Source organism: Syngnathus scovelli, chromosome 2 (genome assembly GCF_024217435.2).
Source record: "Syngnathus scovelli strain Florida chromosome 2, RoL_Ssco_1.2, whole genome shotgun sequence".
In the NCBI taxonomy this organism is placed as follows: Eukaryota; Metazoa; Chordata; class Actinopteri; order Syngnathiformes; family Syngnathidae; genus Syngnathus; species Syngnathus scovelli.
Window position 1 is genome coordinate 13651215 of NC_090848.1, and position 17494 is coordinate 13668708.

The 17494-nt window shown below is 38.7% G+C and overlaps 3 protein-coding genes across 7 annotated transcripts; all 3 read left to right on the plus strand.

Moving 5' to 3' along the window:
- The first annotated feature begins 179 nt into the window (after positions 1-179).
- rtel1 (regulator of telomere elongation helicase 1) lies at positions 180-9976 on the plus strand. 4 transcript variants are annotated; one of them, XM_049752239.1, is made up of 32 exons: positions 180-448; positions 703-901; positions 1232-1325; positions 1611-1692; positions 1919-1979; positions 2074-2149; positions 2279-2363; positions 2572-2637; positions 2801-2930; positions 3135-3173; positions 3268-3343; positions 3440-3537; positions 3729-3784; positions 4036-4110; positions 4365-4437; positions 4576-4708; positions 4866-4979; positions 5223-5263; positions 5385-5470; positions 5559-5636; positions 5750-5827; positions 6150-6302; positions 6556-6671; positions 6922-7045; positions 7450-7627; positions 7698-7840; positions 8191-8286; positions 8591-8798; positions 8870-9007; positions 9117-9191; positions 9386-9577; positions 9677-9976. In XM_049752239.1, exons 1-32 carry the CDS (start codon positions 347-349, stop codon positions 9811-9813), a joined length of 3402 nt encoding a protein of 1133 aa, XP_049608196.1. In that variant the 5' UTR covers positions 180-346; the 3' UTR covers positions 9814-9976. The 4 variants fall into 4 exon arrangements, with proteins under 4 accessions (XP_049608196.1, XP_049608198.1, XP_049608197.1 ...); XM_049752241.1 differs by having other exon boundaries at positions 9389-9577; XM_049752240.1 differs by having other exon boundaries at positions 9120-9191.
- Positions 9977-10223: 247 nt separating this feature from the next.
- On the plus strand, positions 10224-12869 carry icmt (isoprenylcysteine carboxyl methyltransferase). The gene is made up of 5 exons (XM_049753490.2): positions 10224-10481; positions 10885-10973; positions 11061-11230; positions 11314-11531; positions 11604-12869. The coding sequence occupies exons 1-5, from the start codon at positions 10263-10265 to the stop codon at positions 11781-11783; spliced, it is 876 nt and encodes a 291-aa protein (XP_049609447.1). The 5' UTR covers positions 10224-10262; the 3' UTR covers positions 11784-12869.
- Positions 12870-15133: 2264 nt separating this feature from the next.
- LOC125988372 (large ribosomal subunit protein eL22) lies at positions 15134-17426 on the plus strand. Of its 2 annotated transcripts, none has more exons than XM_049753491.1 (4): positions 15134-15299; positions 16217-16327; positions 16452-16576; positions 17241-17426. In XM_049753491.1, exons 1-4 carry the CDS (start codon positions 15288-15290, stop codon positions 17383-17385), a joined length of 393 nt encoding a protein of 130 aa, XP_049609448.1. In that variant the 5' UTR covers positions 15134-15287; the 3' UTR covers positions 17386-17426. The 2 variants fall into 2 exon arrangements, with proteins under 2 accessions (XP_049609448.1, XP_049609449.1); XM_049753492.2 differs by having other exon boundaries at positions 15144-15299; positions 16220-16327.
- Positions 17427-17494: the final 68 nt, after the last annotated feature.

A 17494-nucleotide genomic window follows, 5' to 3' on the forward strand; every position in this document is an offset into this window, starting at 1 on the left:
ATAATACAACAATTTTCAAATCGATTAAATACTGTGCAATCGATAACGTTAATCGGATTTTGTTGGAAGTTACAATGCGTAAAAGCAGTTGATGTAGTATCAACTCCTGCACAGTAGGTGGCAGTATGTACCAAAGAGTCGTAATATGCCATTCAACTAAGAGACAAAGAAGCAAGCTTGAGGCGGAAGTAGTCGTTGGCGGCAAATAAATAAGCTGACAGTCATTCTCTGGCGACAATGAATGTTATTTTTTCTCTCTCTATCCTCCAATGACCAGGGAGTTGATTACCTTATTTTGCGACCCCCTTTAACAGTAAAAGTTTCTTGAAACATTTCGAGACCAATCATGCCTTCATTAACTTTGGACGGAGTGAGAGTGGAGTTTCCCTTCACCCCGTATGAATGTCAGAAGGACTACATGATGAAAGTTATTGAATGTCTAAAGAACGTGAGTGTTAACATTCGACAAGCAGGCGAGACTAAAACTCGTTTGCCAATATGACTTCGTCTGCCCTATTGTCTTTCCTTGAATGCCTTTATAACTGCTTTAGTCCATGTAATCACGATTCCCTTTCTCTTCACAACATGACACTATACATTTAAGTTCGTTTGTATTTCGTGCCATTCTTTAGTGTTTGGAATACAGGAAAACTGCGCACGCATGAACATTGCACTGTACACTTTTTTTTTCTTTTTTTGCAGGGGGTTAATGGAATCCTGGAGAGTCCCACAGGCACTGGGAAAACCTTGTGTCTACTATGTGCCACCTTGGCATGGAGGGAGCACTTCAAAGATGGCATCTTGGGACGTATAATAGCAGAAAGGTTGAAGGAGAACAATACCTCAGCTGATAATTTTCCAGAATCTTGGGGGGCATCTTCAGAAGATGGTTCAATGCCAAGTATGTACATCCCACAATATTGCTAAAATCAGTACCTTGTTGTTTTAGTTACAAACTAACAGTGTTTATTTTGAAAGTCATTTGTGCTGAAGACTGCAAAACCATCACACGTGATCTAGCTTTTTGACAGTAAATGCACACAACACACAAAAAAATGCAATTTGTTTTTAGTCTGTTAAGAGTTTGGGGTAGTGTGTTTTAAATATTTATTTGGGTAGTGTGTTTTAAATGTTTTTTTTTACCGTTTTGTGTGTGAGATATTTTAGTTGTGTGTTTCTACATGAGAGAGGTTTTTTTGGGAGTAAATCCATTTATTGTTGTTTTTTTTAGCCTCCTGCACTGATGTCCCCAAGATCATCTATGCATCACGGACACACTCGCAGCTAACCCAAGTTGTTAATGAGTTAAAGAACACATCATACAAGTAAGATATCTTATTTCAATAGCAGTTAATTTCAGTAATCAAATAATTAGCCTAAAGTTGATTCCATTAAATAAAAATAAAAAAAATACAGTCGCATTTTCATTGAGGAGAAGCAAGTTTATTGTCAGTTTCACATCAAAAGCTGATGTCTGCATCTCCTCAAATGATTCCTTGAAACTTTATAGAGTTTATGAAAAATGAATTAAACATTTGCGAGGGGAACTGTCTAATGTGGAGTCTGGGGAAAGTCATTTGTGAAAGTATTGTGTTTTGTCTTTGATTCAGACCTAAGGTGTCTGTGTTGGGATCAAGAGAGCAGCTGTGTATCAATCCAGAAGTGATGCGACAGGAAAGCAACCATATCAAGGTATGTTTTTTTGTGTGCTGTAATAAAAAGCCCCCAAAAAAAGCATGACATTAACCATTTTAAGAAAGTGCTTATCTTTTTAGGGAGCAATATTCACAATAAATTGTTCAAGAGAGATCATAGAAAATGTTAGATCAGCAATAAAGCAAAAACAGCTATTTTGACTGGTGTAAAAGGATATAATAAATGTTTATTTCTATGCAACTACCTGTTTTTATTTTTTAAGGTCCATTTGTGTCGAGCGAAAGTCTCCACAAGGTCGTGTGTCTTCTACAACAACGTTGAAGGTAATAGTTTCATGACAATATATTGAGGTGGTTTGAATCTGTTTTTGTAATTCAGTCAACACTTGATTAACTTCTGGCAATGTCTTTTCTTCAGAGAAAAGCACTGACAAAGGATTGGTGGAGCAAATTGTGGATGTGGAAGACCTGGTCAAATTTGGCAACAAACATAGGTATGACATTCATGTTGTTACGCTTACTCAAACTAGGACTGATCTATTTGTCTATGTTAAAGATGATTGAAATTTTATTTATAAGGAATCCTCAGTTTTTGTCTGTTTCTTTTTTTTTTTTTTCTACAGGTCTTGTCCGTATTATCTCTCACGTTCTTTAAAACAGCAGGCTGATATCATTTTCATGCCGTATAACTACCTGCTAGATCCCAAGGTAAGCAGTAGCTTTGATAGAGCTTAGCTTGTACTGAAACGTAGAAAAATCTGTGATGCTATACAGCATAACACATTTTTAGGGCTTTGTATCCTTGAACGTTTGTCTGATTAGGAAAAAAAGATCCTTAGACAAGAGTGGGCAATGGTGTTTTTATTTTCTTTGGTAAATAAATACCATTTTTTTTCTGCTTCTTATCTTTCCACAGAGCCGCAGAGCTCAGAGCATCGACTTGGCTGGATCTGTTGTCATCTTTGATGAGGCTCATAATGTAGTAAGACTGCCCTCTGCAATATTACTCTTAATTAATAGTATAGATGAGGTTGCTTCCTACGCAGCTTGCTCCGTGTGAAGCGTTAGACATTTTTCTGTCTAGAGGGGCAAATGTTAGCAATGACGCATTTTATCTGACGCAAGTTATATTTCCTCAATTGCAGGAAAGGACGTGTGAAGAGTCAACATCATTTGACATGACGCCATATGATCTAGCCTCAGCCATTAATGCACTTACCAGATTGTTAAATGACCATGTTCAAGAAGCGAGTTTCGCGGACACTTCGTCTCAAGGTTTGGAATGTAAAATGCCTCAATTCTTGACAAAATAGCTGGCTCTTGTGTTGTTGATTTGCTTGGATTATTGTTCCATTCCACGTTAGCTATGAAGTTTTCACACATAATGTATAATACAACAAAAAATAAATAAAGCTAATCTATACGTACTATAGTTGCCGTTCAATTACAGAAGCGCTTTTTTTTTTTTTGCCATTTCAGGTTTAAAAACAGACATACAAGTTGTTGCTAAACTCAAAGGTTAGTATTTCAATGTGTTAATCCCTATTTACTTGTCATTATGGTGTTTAATTTATTATTCTAGTACCAAAACCGTTGTTGTCATTATTTCCAGAGGCTGTGTTGAAACTGGAGGCAGCTATTGATTCCTTTGAGGTTTCGGACGACAAAGGCATAACGAGACCTGGAATGTAAGTGACACCTCAAAGTGTTGTGCACAATAGATGGCCCCTTAATCACACTTCAAAATAGATTACTTTTTGTAATACTTGTGATGTACTTCACAGTTTCATATATGAGCTGCTAGAGAAAGCCCACTTGACATACGACACCAAAGAGGCTATGTCTGAAGCTTTGGAGCAGATCATTGGATATCTAGCAGGACGTAAGTATTGCTCAAGTCCTTATCCTGCTCTCTATTTTGAACACGCTGTATTTTACAACCTATAACATCAGTTACCTAAATATTGTTGATGAATAACATTTCAGTCGGCATCACATTTAAGTCATTTTCTTAGCCAGATAGCCCTAAACTTGAATTGCCATTATTGTAAATGTATGACATGTATTTCACAGAGCCAGGGATATTCCTCAATACGAGTGGCTTGCAGAAGCTCTTGGATATCATACAGGTAGTATGTCAAAGTAGTTAAAAGTTTGGTAAATTGGTACATTTATATAAGCCACGCATACACTATGCATAGGATTGTAATTTCACAGTTAATATTGTAAGCAACAAATGTTGTACTTAAAGAGCATACATCTACACGCACCTCCTAATCTCCTGTTACAACTATTGTCATGGATTTAATAAGATTACTCATTTGATTATGTAGGGCAGAAGAAACAGTAGAAACAGGTGTTCTTTTACTCCCTCTTATAGTTGGTGTTCTGTGGTAAAGAATTAGCACAGAAAGATCGGCAAATGGTCATGGAAACCAATACTGCTCATTTTAAGGTGAGTTGTTTTTCCACATAAATGCAATTTATTTTCTTAGAGATTTTGCTATACATTTACATACAGTGCATAATTTTAGGGTCTAAACCAGTGCCCCTGGAATTTGTGTGCTACACCCACACATTGTTTTTCTTCATTCTTTCTTCCTTTGTTCATGTTTTGTTATGAATTTTTCAGCCATTTTCGTGTTGCAGCTTTTCATCTCCCTCCCGGGGCCCCAAGAGTAGTAATTTTATTTTCTCTGTTGGCTGTAGGTTCACATCCACAAAGACACTCAGAAGAAACAAAAAAATGGTGACCCATGGGCTTTATCAACAAAGAAACCAGGTACCGTAAATCAATTGAATATTCAGTCCTTAAGAGGATAAAAAGCCAATTCAGTGCTATGAAGCATATTAACTAACCATTGTAGTGTAATTTATTAGCCTTGAGTATGTGTTTGTTCCTTTGTTATGTGTCTTCTAGGAAACATTCTGAGTTATTGGTGTTTCTCTCCGGGCTTCAGCATGCAGGACTTGAAGAGTCAAGGTGTTCGCTGCATCATTCTGACCAGCGGTACCCTTTCTCCCCTGAGCTCCTTTGCGTCAGAGATGAGGATGTACGTATATTAGAGTCTAACCCATCAGCGCTTCACAGAATGCATCACTGACAAAAATAGTTCACTACACTACATGTATGTTAAAAATAGATGGTGGCAACTGTATAAAAAGTGTTTCTGTTGACCGATGTGCTTTTTCCTCTTTCTTCATGCGCAGACCCTTTTCTGTCTCTTTGGAAAACAGCCATGTGATTGAGCGGGATCAGATCTTTGTTAGTGTCATCGACCAGGGTCCAGATAGAGTACCATTGAGTTCAGCATTTGATAGAAGGTCAGTACATACAGTATATTCACTGTAAGTTCAACGAAACAAATGTCCTCTGTTGACTTTGTTTTTAGTGCGTTTCCTTAACTGAAGAAAACGTGTGTCCAGCTTCAGCCAACTCTATGTAAAATTTGTCGTTTAAATTGAAGTGACGTGACTCTGCCACTAACATATAAAATGCTACTTTTTTTACCTATGGGTAACATAGTAAGTTAATGCTGACAAGGTTGAATATTTCTTTTTTTAAAGATTTAATCCTGAAAACATGTCATCTTTAGGAAACACTGTGGGTAAGTACAAACTGCATTTTTATTTTATTTTTTTAATTTTTACTCATTTACCCTCACAGTGTTATTCTTAAAAAAAAAAAAAAGAGCCTAAAGTATGTTTTAAGTTTTGTTGTCTCCTCAGTAAACCTGACCCGGATTGTACCCAATGGTCTCCTTTTGTTTTTTCCCTCCTTCTACTTGATGGATAAAACTTTGGAGTTCTGGAGAGTGAGTTCAATTCAATACTACTTCTACTATAGTTTAGGCTTTTAAATTGTAAATATATCTATTGAAAAATTGCAATCATCTTCATCAGGACAAAGGACACGCAAATCAGATTGAAAGTGTAAAGCCAATATTTGTGGAACCAAAAGGGAAGGGAGCTTTTGCTGAGGTAAATGTGTTTTCCATTTTTATGAACTTTAAATACAAAGACCTAATGAATTATCTGCCACAAAATGTTTTGCAAAAATATTGACTATTAACCAAGCTATTCTATGTTTTTAGGCCATCGAGGGTTATTACACCAAAGTGAATGACTTTCAATCAAGAGGTGCAATCTTTGCTGCAGTGTGTCGGGGGAAGGTGAATGTTCATGGATTGCGCATTTCATTATTTTTTTTTGTCTTTGCTGTTTTCCATAAATGTAGAATTTTTACATATATCCAGTACATTCCATGTCCAGTGTCTCGTAGCCCCATAGGACAAAAAGATTTTTTTCCTCCACAGAGCATATGTAGACCAACCAGTTAATTAACCCTTATGGACAGTCCCCCAATAAGGTGTCCAATATTCTACCACTTATTTTGGTCATGATTACATGAATATTTTTTTAAATTGATCACAACATTGTTTTGATCTTTTTTTTGTATGTCCCAGAAGCTCTTAACATTTGTTTTTTCTTTAGGCTAGCGAAGGTCTGGATTTTACAAATACCTTTGGTCGTGGTGTTATAGTCACCGGACTCCCATTTCCGCCGAAGATGGACCCGAGAATCATTTTGAAGATGCAGTTCTTAGACGAGATGAACCGAAAGCAATTAGCGGTACCCGGCCAGAAGGTGATTTTTATTCTATTCATGTTTTGCTTCTATTGTGACAATACCATATCTGTATACGTATATTGTATATGGTATGATGCAACAATTGCCATCTTGACTTATTGTATTTACTTGCCATATGCAATGACTCTAACTTGGAGTTTGGCATTCTGAGAGCATTCTGGAACTCCTGTTTGGTAAAATGACATCTAGATTTGGGTGTTAGTCTTGCTTTGACAAGTTTTGTGTATGGGGTGTGGGTGTGCTTTTGCAGCTCCTTACAGGGCAAGAGTGGTACAGAGAGCAGGCTTTCAGAGCTGTCAATCAGGCTATCGGCAGAGTCATTCGCCACAAGGACGACTATGGAGCCATCTTCCTCTGCGATCAGAGGTCAGATACAATGCTTATCATACACTCTAATCCAGTCTGATGATAATAAAATAATAGACATGTATAAAATGTCATTCTGATCTCAACACTAGAGCATGCCCAGTGTCTATGATTTTTTTTCTTTTTAAATGACTTTCTTGTCATTGTCAAAACAATTAAATTACGTTCTTTATGACATCGTTATTTTACTATGCTCCAATGAAAATTTACCAGTCATCTGATTTTCCTGGGAATTTGTTTTCTAAAACAGATTTAAAAGCAGAGATGCCCAATCTCAGCTTCCATCATGGGTGAGGCCCTATGTGCGGTCTTATGACAAGTTTGGGAACATTGTTCGTGATGTCTGTCAGTTCTTCAGGGTTGCGCAGAAAATGGTACATCAGTTCTTGACTCTTGCTACTGCTAAGTATTGTTAACATAAAAAGAGACAAAAGCAACAAGTTATAATTTGTGATGGACTGTCAATGTTATTATTATTATCAGTCATTATTGAATGTGATAAAGATCACAACTGTATAGGGGATCTTTTGTGATGACTGTTTCCTAATTGCCTCCCAATTTCTTTATTTTATGCTATTGCTAAATAATAAGCTATATATACATATCAGACCGTATTCTACATATGTACTATATGTAGAATAAACTGTACTTAAGTTGTCCTTGTACTTATGTATAATGTAATGAATGGTTGAATATTTAAAATATTAGTTTTAATACTTCACATAATGGCTACAACAGTACATGAACTGACACCTGTTTTGTTGGAATGTCTAACCAGAGGCCTGTTATGGAGAAGAATCCTGCGCCCGATCCGTCTGTGTTTCCTGCAGGCAGTTGTCAGTCATCAGTTCCTCAATGCTCTGCTGCGACTTCTTACGCACCCTGCCAAATGCCGTCCATTCAAAAGGCCAAAATGCTAGACATACACACTTCCACTCTAAAAAGGAGGAGAACTGGTGAGTGTTTATTTGAGCTTGACCACTTCAATACACTTAAATTTGTTCTTCTATTCCTCTCCTCCATTAGATGAAGATACCGAATATGCTAGTATTTTTAAACAGTACGGGGTTCAGACTCAAAAGAGTAAAATCAAACCAACCAACCTGTTTGAGGCCCTTGAGCGAGTAGAGCGCCAAAGCGAATGGAGAAGTGCTCTTGGACAAGAGATGGTAGGTCGATTTATTTGTATTTTATATTTGATTCGTCTAGAAAGAAAATGATGAAAAAGTGGAAATATGATGAGCACTATTTAGCAACAGCAACAGTTTCTTTATATGATTGTGAAGTGTCTTTTTTGTTACCAAGGAGGCTGATTTTTGACATTGTGGGCCAAACAAAACATCTCATACCATACTAGAAAACAGACAAAATAGATCCAGGGTAAACCCTGGACTGGTCTCTGTCCTCAAGTCAGCTGGGTTAGGCGGGCTGCAGCTCACATGCGAACCCAATGTGAATAAGCAGTATAAAAGATCAATAAACACGTTTTAACTTTGAATTCCGTACATTTCTTTTCTAGCAAAGCAATTTGTCCACACTTTCGCTTCAAAACGACAAGAGAATGGAAGAGATGATGCGTGGAGGCAAACGCAAAATCAATTTGGTCCAAGAACAGGTAGCCTGCAGTATTTGACATTTCCAGTGAAACAACTACTTGATTATTTCAGTCAGGATTTATTGTCTTTTTTTTTTTTCATCTTTAGCAAGAGTGAAACATACATTGTTTTGGGGCAAATTAAAACCGTTTTAAAAATGATCGTAAGTATAAGTACGATTACAATTCAACCCGATCAAGAACCTTTGTTACTAAACAAGCAAGCTTTGTCCACTCTAGCTCATGTATCTGTCTCTATGTGTCCCTGTTATTATAACATTATAATTAAGATTTGTTTTTTTTCTCTTTATTCTCTTTAACAAAGCCAAGTGTTTCTGGCTTGGCTACCGGAAATAGAAAGACCAGCATCGCGAGGTGCTTTCTGGTAGACATGAAATCATCGTTGAGCGAGGTCAGCTTTGAGCAAATTCGCCAGGCTCTGCAATCCTACAAGCAGAATGACAATCTGGACAATCTGCTGTCCGGCACATCGCTGCTAATCCACGACCCTCATACTTATAGACTTTTCCGGGGTACGTCGTTTGAACCAAAAATGTAACTCCCGAATTAGTAATTGATATAAACATCATCAAATTTGTCACAGGTTTATACCCCTTTGTGCGACCACATCACAGGAAGGCATTTGACGAAAAATGCCGGGAGCTGACTGGTACTAGTTGTGGCTACGAACCGAAACACTCAATACGCAAAGACGAAAAGAGCTCAGGGGCGTCACATAGTGGTAGGTCAACATGGTACTGTATGATTGAGTCTTTAATTTCTTCAGTCCTTCTAGATGACTGTAGCTGTACATTCAAAATCTCAATCGTCTGCTTTATTCTGCTGTCCAGCAGGTGACCAACCCACTGAAGCGCAGCTGGATGAAGAGCAAACCAAACTGGAAGGAGATAAAGAAACTGAGTCCGGTAGGTCATACCAAATGCTCATTTTAAATCAAGTTCCAACTCTAAATTGTTAAACCCCTGCTTTAGCCTTTTTTTTTTACTTAAGGTGGAAGGGTTTATGAATGGTTTCAAAAACACACAAAAAGATGGCTTCACCAGAAGACAGTGATTTTGGAATGACAATACCAAATTGATATTGAACTATCTATTTATAGCAGAAGATGAACTACAAAAGAGAAACCGGACTGTATTTCTGACTGATATGAGAAGAGCACTCGGTCCAGACGGATCAGTTAAACTCTATCGAGCTATTCACGCCTACAAGATAACGGACAACTATGAAAATTTGGTGACTACAGCCGTAGCCTTATTAACAGAGAAAGATGAAGACTTCAGCCTTCTAATCAGTAAGTGCACTCTCATCACATTGACATTTGTCTTTTTTTCATTTATTTTAATTTTATTTTTTTTAATTCACTTATCAAATTTCTTTCTCTCATCTGAAGAATTCACCAATGTCATTCGCCCTCACCATAAGAAGCAGTACAAAGCGATGTTGAAGGAGTTGATGGGTCTGTCTGCTAACACTGATCCTGATTCAAGAGAGCAGACAGAAACTGAGAACAGGCAATCAACTGCATGATTTTACTTACAATAAGTTACTATTGCACCCTTTCCAAAAGATTTCAGTTTCCTTGGAAAACTTTTTTAGTATATACTGTACAGTGTGTTCAGTAATGTTATGGTTACAAAACTATTGTGGAGTTTTTTTTTTTTTTCAATAAAGGGAACGTTTATAAATATTAGACAGTTGTTTCTTGGTGGATTCTCTGAACAGTTCTCACACACCCTAAAAACAAAACCTCAATTAAAAGCCATATTCATTCACAGTAAATTATTATTATACATTGGGACCTTTTCCAAAAATCTTTATATTAAATTCAAATAATATTATACTTTATACAAAAAGTCGCAATAACTTCCATTCTAACCGACATTAAAAATTCCTACATCCTATCATACCACGAACGCAGCATCCGGAATCCTCTTTCCGATGTGATCTCGCGATACTTTGTGGAATCATTTTCCATCATGGCAGGCAGTAAGTTAGTACTTGAGGGTACAGTAAGTATCAAGAGCTTTCTTCTTGGCCTCAGCGTTGTCATAATACCATTGATTCGAACCTGCTTTGGTCACCTTGACTGGGTCTTTGACTACCTGACGGAAACTCCGGGGAAAATAGCAATTTGTCTTCATATTGCTGTTATCAATGGCCTCCTGTTGGTAATATGCAGGGGTCCTCTTTACAAGGTAAGCGTCAACGCAACAATCTAGCGAACTTTTAAGTTTCTTTCAAGTAATGTCTTGTGTGATGACTGATGAATTAAATAAAATATTGTCCAATGGGAGTTTGTGTTACGTAACACACTTTCGACCGGTTGGTAATCCTATTAGCTAAAGTAGGACGAGACAACAACATCGTCTGCATTGACCTACAAACATGACTTTTTGTTTGAATTTGAAGCCCTTGGTAAATGTCTCACATGCTTTCAAATGTTGAATTTAGTCGCGTACGTGCTCTCCTCGTCTAGATATTGAAATAGGAAATTGCAGCTTGAGGAAATAAGAGCATGTGATTGTTTCCGGGTAAGGGATGTTAATCATCTCTGAAACGATTTCTACTCTAAGCCCCCGGGGTATGTGTTGATTTTAGGTTGCTGTAAGAGCCTGCTTTCTGGGAGTCATTTTTGGGTGTGGTCTAATCATAAGCTGCACCGAAACCACTTGGACACATTTTGGCTGGTATGTAAATGAATGTAATGTGATGTGTCTTTATCCTGAAAACTTGGTTGAAAAAATGTCACATGTGTACTACTGTCACCTTTGCAGGTATATGTGCTCGCTGGCGTTCTTCCATTACTCTGAGTACTTGGTGACGGCCATCATTAACCCTCAAAGCTTGTCACTGGACTCATTCCTGCTTAACCACAGTCTGGAATACACGCTGGCGGCTGTCTCTTCATGGGTGGAGTTCACCCTGGAAAAGTTAACATTTCCAGGTCAGTTGGCGAGATTTTTTAAATTATTATTAAACATTATAATTCTTCAAATGTTGTTTGACATGCCTCATCTTATCTTTCAGAGTTGAAGCAGCTGAGGTGGTTGAGCTTCATGGGTCTGCTCATGGTGCTTTGCGGCGAGGCCCTCCGCAAGGCGGCCATGTTGACGGCCGGCTCCAACTTCAACCACATTGTCCAGAATGAAAAAGCGTACAGTCACGTGCTGGTCACCAGTGGAGTTTATGCTTTCTTTCGACATCCCTCTTATGTGGGCTGGTTCTACTGGAGCATAGGAACACAGGTCTGAAATTTGTTATCAATACTGCAAATTGTACCTTATCGGGTAAAATGTAAACTAACGTGTCCACTCTAGGTGGTGCTGTGCAACCCAGTATGCACACTGGGCTACACCATCGCCAGCTGGAGGTTCTTTCGAGAGCGGATCGAAGAAGAGGAAATTTCCCTCATCAATTTCTTTGCTGAGGAATACGTGGAGTACAAGAAGCGGGTTCACACCGGGCTGCCCTTCATCTCAGGCATCCGGGTCAACTAGTAGCGCACAACGCTTGAGGGATCCTACTTGACTCAAAGCAGATCGGACGGGGCGATCGCAAAGAACTCTGCAAGCTGACCCACTAGCTAGCACAGACCAGCAAGCAAGTGGACTGCTTTTACTTGACCAAACTCTACAAGCCAATTAGAGAGACCAAAACATTTCACCGTCGTTGCGTGTACTCTAGTAGCACTTGTTTGCAGTTTTGTTTGCATGCGAGCTGTTGAACAGCAATCACGTGTCGGTAGAGAGCGGATGGTGGCAGAAGCAGCTCCGGCTGAATTTTTAGGGACATCCAATTATTACCCTAGTTGGCTGGCAAAAAAAGGGATTTCATACACACTTCCCCCAGCATGTCAAGTCAGATTGCTATTACATGTTCCTGACTTGTCATTTTATTTCCACTGTAACAGCCGTCCGGTTTCCACAGAACTGTATCGGATGCTGTTACTACCTCTGTAGCTGGCTTCTATCACCCACTCTGTTTTACTCATTTTCTGCACAGTTTACGACATTTATAAAGTTGTGACATTTCCAGCCTGAAATGGCTGTAGGGCTACATCGGAAGATGACACTTCAGTCTAACGTGCACAGCCTTCATGGTGAGACAACTAAAAGGCATCAAAGCATCAGGTCCAAACCTCCAACCTCATCATGCTCTGTGGAGCTGATGCTAAGCACTGCCCTCTTTCTTTGGATGTTTTTTTTTTTTTTTTTTAAATGGACCTCACAAATGTAGCAACATTAAAAAAAAATCATCCTAGAGGACAACTTTTATTTTTTACTGAATGGCTGTGCCCATTATGTCAAATCATACCATCCAGAGAACTGTTGGGCTGTTGAAATAAATGGTGGTGATGCTGCATTGAGAATAGTCACATGTTCAGAGACTAAATTGACTGTAATGTTGAGTCAAACACTGTTCTGTACGTGTAATCCATCGTATGACCTTCACTCAGGCTAAAAACCAGCCCGAAGTTAACTTTAGTTTTTGACAAGTAGGCCTCGTACCTACTAAGGTTTTTTTTGTATAGTTTAATTGCTGTATAATATACTGTATCATTAAATTATTCGAGATTTCAGTAATTTCCGCCATTTTTTTTTTACAGCTTTCTATACTGAAATTATGTTGTTTGCATAGTTATATTTCGTGTTTGGTGTAAAAGTATTCATATATCCACTTTGATTTATTAGTGTTCTAGTATGTGAATTGTTTCAAATTTAGTTCTCGCTTTTTTGAAGATGTGTTGATGAATATTTGAGATTAGAAGTTACCACTTTTTAAATGATATAAATACAATTTTATTATCTGATGTCTATATCTACTCTAGTGCGCTCCCTGTACGTTTACACATTTCTGGTAATTTGAAAACAGTAAACACTTAGAATAGGGTTAGGTGGTACACAAAAATAATGTCGTCGGATGCGACGGTCGAATCGATGATGCGATGGTCGAATCGATGATTCGACGATTGAATTGTCAGCGATTGCAACGCATCCCTCGTGATGTGCATTCCAGTTCTTATAAGTGAACTGAATCTTTAGAATCAGTTCACTCAAAAGATTTGTTCAAACGAATCGTACCCCCCCACAAACTTGACACGTACAAATAATACATAACGTTATTAGGTACACCTGAAAGTGGTGGTGTACCTAATGGAGTTTCCGTGTGACGTCACAGATCAACCAGCCAATCTTTTGCCATGATTTTTCCCTAATAAAGTGGCCTTTTATTAAGTACACTTGGAAATGGCGGTGTACCTAATGAAGTGTCCGAGTGACGTCAGATCAAGCATCCAATCAGAAAGAGGGGGTGAGGGCGGGTGTGGCACTTTTCACTTGAACTAGGGGTGTCGACCTGCAGTCCTCAAGGGGCCGCGTTCCAACATGTTTTCCAAGTGACCCTCGTTAAGCGCAGGTGCGTGAAAAGTTTTAGCTTCTTTCACGTTCAAAAGGAGCTAAAAGTTTTCACGCACCTGCACTTAACGAGGGAATCTCACGGACACTCCATTAGGTACACCGCCATTTTCAAGTGCACCTAATAACAGGCCACTTTATTAGGGAAATATCATGGTCAAAGGTCAGGTGTCACGCTCTAGTCCTCGGGGCTGCGTTCCAATATGTTTTCCAAAGTTACCCTCGTTAAACGCACCTGCGTAAAAAGATTTTGGTCATTTTCACGTTCTGCAGGAGCTAAAACTTTTCACGCAGGTGCACTTAACGAGGGAATCTTGGAAAACATGTTGGAATGCGGCCCCCAAGGACTAGAGCTTGACACCTGTGACCTTTGACCATGATATTTCCCTAATAAAGTGGCCTGTTATTAGGTACACTTGAAAATGACGGTGTACCTAATGGAGTGTCCAAGTGACGTCAAAGATCAAACAGCCAATCAGGAGGTGGGGATGAGGGCGGGTGTGGCACTTTTCACTTAAGCTTTTTCCCGATTGGCCTGTGATGCACATCACTAGTACAAAACAGTGCATGCGATCACAATCCGTCATGCCGAAACAGCCGACTGGTTAGTGATGCCGGCTCTTGCTCGGTAAGATCGTGGATCGATCCCAGGTACGCGACGGTGCATTTATTATGCAATTAACTATTTATTTATCTTTTTTTTTTTTTTTTTTACCTCGTGTAGCATACCTATTGAAGTGTCCATGAGGTGTACCTACACATGTTGTCATATAAAGCAGTTAACCAAATGTCTGATTTTTACGTTTTAATTGGCGAATATAAAAACAAGGAATAAAACACCAGACAAGATTTAACATAAATGTTTATTAAAATAATAACTGATAAAAGTGCATTTCAAACCAGCAATCCAAGGTGAAACTGCAGTAGATATATTGGATAACAATATTTAGGCGTATAGATGTATACACGTTATTTAAAAACTACTATAAGTGTTATAAAGTCAAGATTACCCAAAGAGAAGCATAATCTCCCCGTTGTTGCATAACGGCGCATCCCTTCATGCAATAAAGTTAGCCGTTAGCTTGGCGAAAACGCGCATAAAAGAAGTGGTGTTCAAGTGAGTGGTTCTTTCTTTCCTTGGCAAATCGTAAATCTACATTCTGGCTTACATAGTTTACGCCAGGAGGGAGACGCAACACGTTCACTGACTGATCCGTTGATGCACGGGAAGGAAGGTAGTTCACCTATTAACTCGTTCGCGAACGGGAAAGTCAGGATTGTTCCCTCACTGATCCGTTCTCGCGATGAACTGGAAGAAATGCAATACACGACTCGTTTATGAACGGGAAGTTACGTCATTTTCTTCTTCGTTTTGTTTTACGGCGAGGTGGCACCAGCTTCAATGCGCATTACTGACACTTACTGGTTGAAGTCATATGAACTGAAAAATGAACGAATCACTTTAGGAAGTGATCCGTTCACTCTCGTTCACTGAAAGAATTCGTTCCTTTGAACAAGTCGTTCACTCACGAGCCAACACTAACGCATGCGCACTCCACGCTCGCTCTCTTTGCGAGCTTCTTCGCCATGGCGCCCATTGTAAGTAGAATCGCGTGTCAACAAGCTGTTTAAACTGTTGTTTGTCCTGCCTAAAAGTGAATAACGACGACAAGGCCTCTGCCTTTGTTATCTAGTATGCCCACTGTCCAAACATAGACTTAGAGGCGGCCTGTTAAATGATTGTATGAAATAGTGCAGTTTTTTTTGCGGCCTATTGCTAACGTTAGCTTCCGCTTGCTAAACTCACCACGTTTTTTACTCGACTGGCTTGTTTTTGTTTCCAAACACGAGCAACCGGATTAATTAAACGCCTCTTTTCAATCGCTCCAATAATTGGCAGTGATCTTATCTCACTGTTAAAAATTGTTTGCTTTATTTTATTACTCCAAATCGTATGGGGTGCTAGACTACGACGTGAAGCTTACGTCGGCTACCATTAATCGAGTAATTACATTTTTCAGGAATATACCGCCGTCGCCTGTCACAAATTGGGTGGTATAGCTTTGAGCGTTATATCTTCAACCAAGAAGAGCAACTATACTTATTTGATCATTGCTGTAAAGGCTGTTAGCATGAAAATGACAGTTTCAATAATGAACATATGAGGAACGACATGCCCTTGATCCGTGGTTGTCAGTAGTGACTGTCAAAATGAAGCCACCTGAATTACTTTTGCTTCAGCTAAAGGTTCATTACTCGATGCTCATTATGTACATTAATGTAAAATATTAATTACAGAAAATTGTGTGAATCAATTGCTGTCGTTGGATTAAACAATATAAATATAGCCTAAAAGAAAACTGGTGTTGAACGATTAGGTGCATACAGCTGGTGAGGTGAGAAACATTTTTTTTTGTATTCATTTTCTTGTAGGCTTTGTGTTGATGTACAAATGTGATAAAAAGTGTGCAACTTGAAGGTCCCCAAAGAACACCAAAGTTGTGTTGTCATTAAAGCAGAAGAAGCACAACACTGGGAAAGGTGGGAAGAAGAAGAAGCAGGTCCTCAAGTTCACACTGGACTGCACCCATCCTGTTGAAGATGGTATCATGGACGCCGCCAACTTTGTAAGTCACTTGTCTATTGGTGGAACAATTAATCAAATAATATGAATACTTTTTTCTTCAATAAAACGCCAATGTTGCGCTCAAGTTTGCTCTGCCAATTTCAAACATTTGTGTGTGTTTGCAGGAGCAGTTCCTGCAAGAACGCATCAAAGTTAACGGCAAAGCGGGCAACCTCGGCGGTGGTGTAGTGTCCATCGAGAGGAGCAAGAGTAAGATTTCCATCTCCTCAGAGGTGCCCTTCTCCAAAAGGTAAACTTTCACCCCAGCAAGCTTTTGTCATTTATTTATTACCATTAGCTTCTTGTAAAATCCAAGTGTAATTTTGTAAGTGGCTACATTGTCACATGGATAATAATGTGACAAAGGTGGTGATCAGAAAGAGCTTAGTAAAATGGGTGGTGAGGTCAAATCAAGGAATTATTCCCCTCGGGGTAAAAACAAAGAAAAGCAATGTGTTACTCATTAAGTAAAAAGTATGAACCAAAAGTAAACTTTATACTAATACACAACTGTTTGGAAAAATTTCATTAGGTTTCAAAACATTTTCATTCTCTAAGACGCTGTGTCATTGTATTGTACCGAATTAAATTTAATAAACATGATCCTTTGATGTTTTCTAGTGGTAACATACAGGTACCAAAATGGGACATGCGTTAATTGCTGCTCCTGACATTGACATTCTCAATTTGGCTATCGTATAGGTTCAAATGAATCCACAGCTAAAAAACCAGATTCGGCATTCACATAAATTTGTATTCATTGTGACAACATGGGGAGCAACTTACATGATCAAATTAGCATTATTTTGTTTACTCAAATGGTTAATATCAGTCATGGTTTTGCAGTGTAGGTGGATTTCCGGGCTACATGCTTTGACATGTGAATAAATGAATTTGTTTGTGATGTCTTTTAGATATCTAAAGTATCTGACCAAGAAGTACCTGAAAAAGAATAATCTTCGTGACTGGTTGCGTGTGGTGGCCAACTCCAAGGAGAGCTATGAACTGCGCTACTTCCAGATCAACCAGGATGAAGAGGAGGAAGAAGACGAAGATTAAATTCCAGCTGATTTTGTACAATAAATAACTGTTTTCAGTGACAGGTGCTATTTTTTTCTTTTGCAACTCAAATCTGTTGTCGCTCAGTGTGAGCATGTTGGAATCGTGC

Coding starts and splice junctions, on each gene's coding strand:
- rtel1 (XM_049752239.1), top strand. CDS start 347: ATGCCTTCATTAACTTTGGACGGAGTGAGAGTGGAGTTTCCCTTCACC. Junction 2,150..2,278: donor AAATTTGGCAACAAACATAG/GTATGACATTCA, acceptor TTTTTTCTACAG/GTCTTGTCCGTATTATCTCT. Junction 8,287..8,590: donor TCAATTTGGTCCAAGAACAG/GTAGCCTGCAGT, acceptor TCTTTAACAAAG/CCAAGTGTTTCTGGCTTGGC.
- icmt (XM_049753490.2), top strand. CDS start 10,263: ATGGCAGGCAGTAAGTTAGTACTTGAGGGTACAGTAAGTATCAAGAGC. Junction 10,482..10,884: donor GCAGGGGTCCTCTTTACAAG/GTAAGCGTCAAC, acceptor TGTTGATTTTAG/GTTGCTGTAAGAGCCTGCTT. Junction 10,974..11,060: donor ACTTGGACACATTTTGGCTG/GTATGTAAATGA, acceptor TCACCTTTGCAG/GTATATGTGCTCGCTGGCGT.
- LOC125988372 (XM_049753491.1), top strand. Junction 16,328..16,451: donor TCATGGACGCCGCCAACTTT/GTAAGTCACTTG, acceptor GTGTGTTTGCAG/GAGCAGTTCCTGCAAGAACG. Junction 16,577..17,240: donor GAGGTGCCCTTCTCCAAAAG/GTAAACTTTCAC, acceptor GATGTCTTTTAG/ATATCTAAAGTATCTGACCA.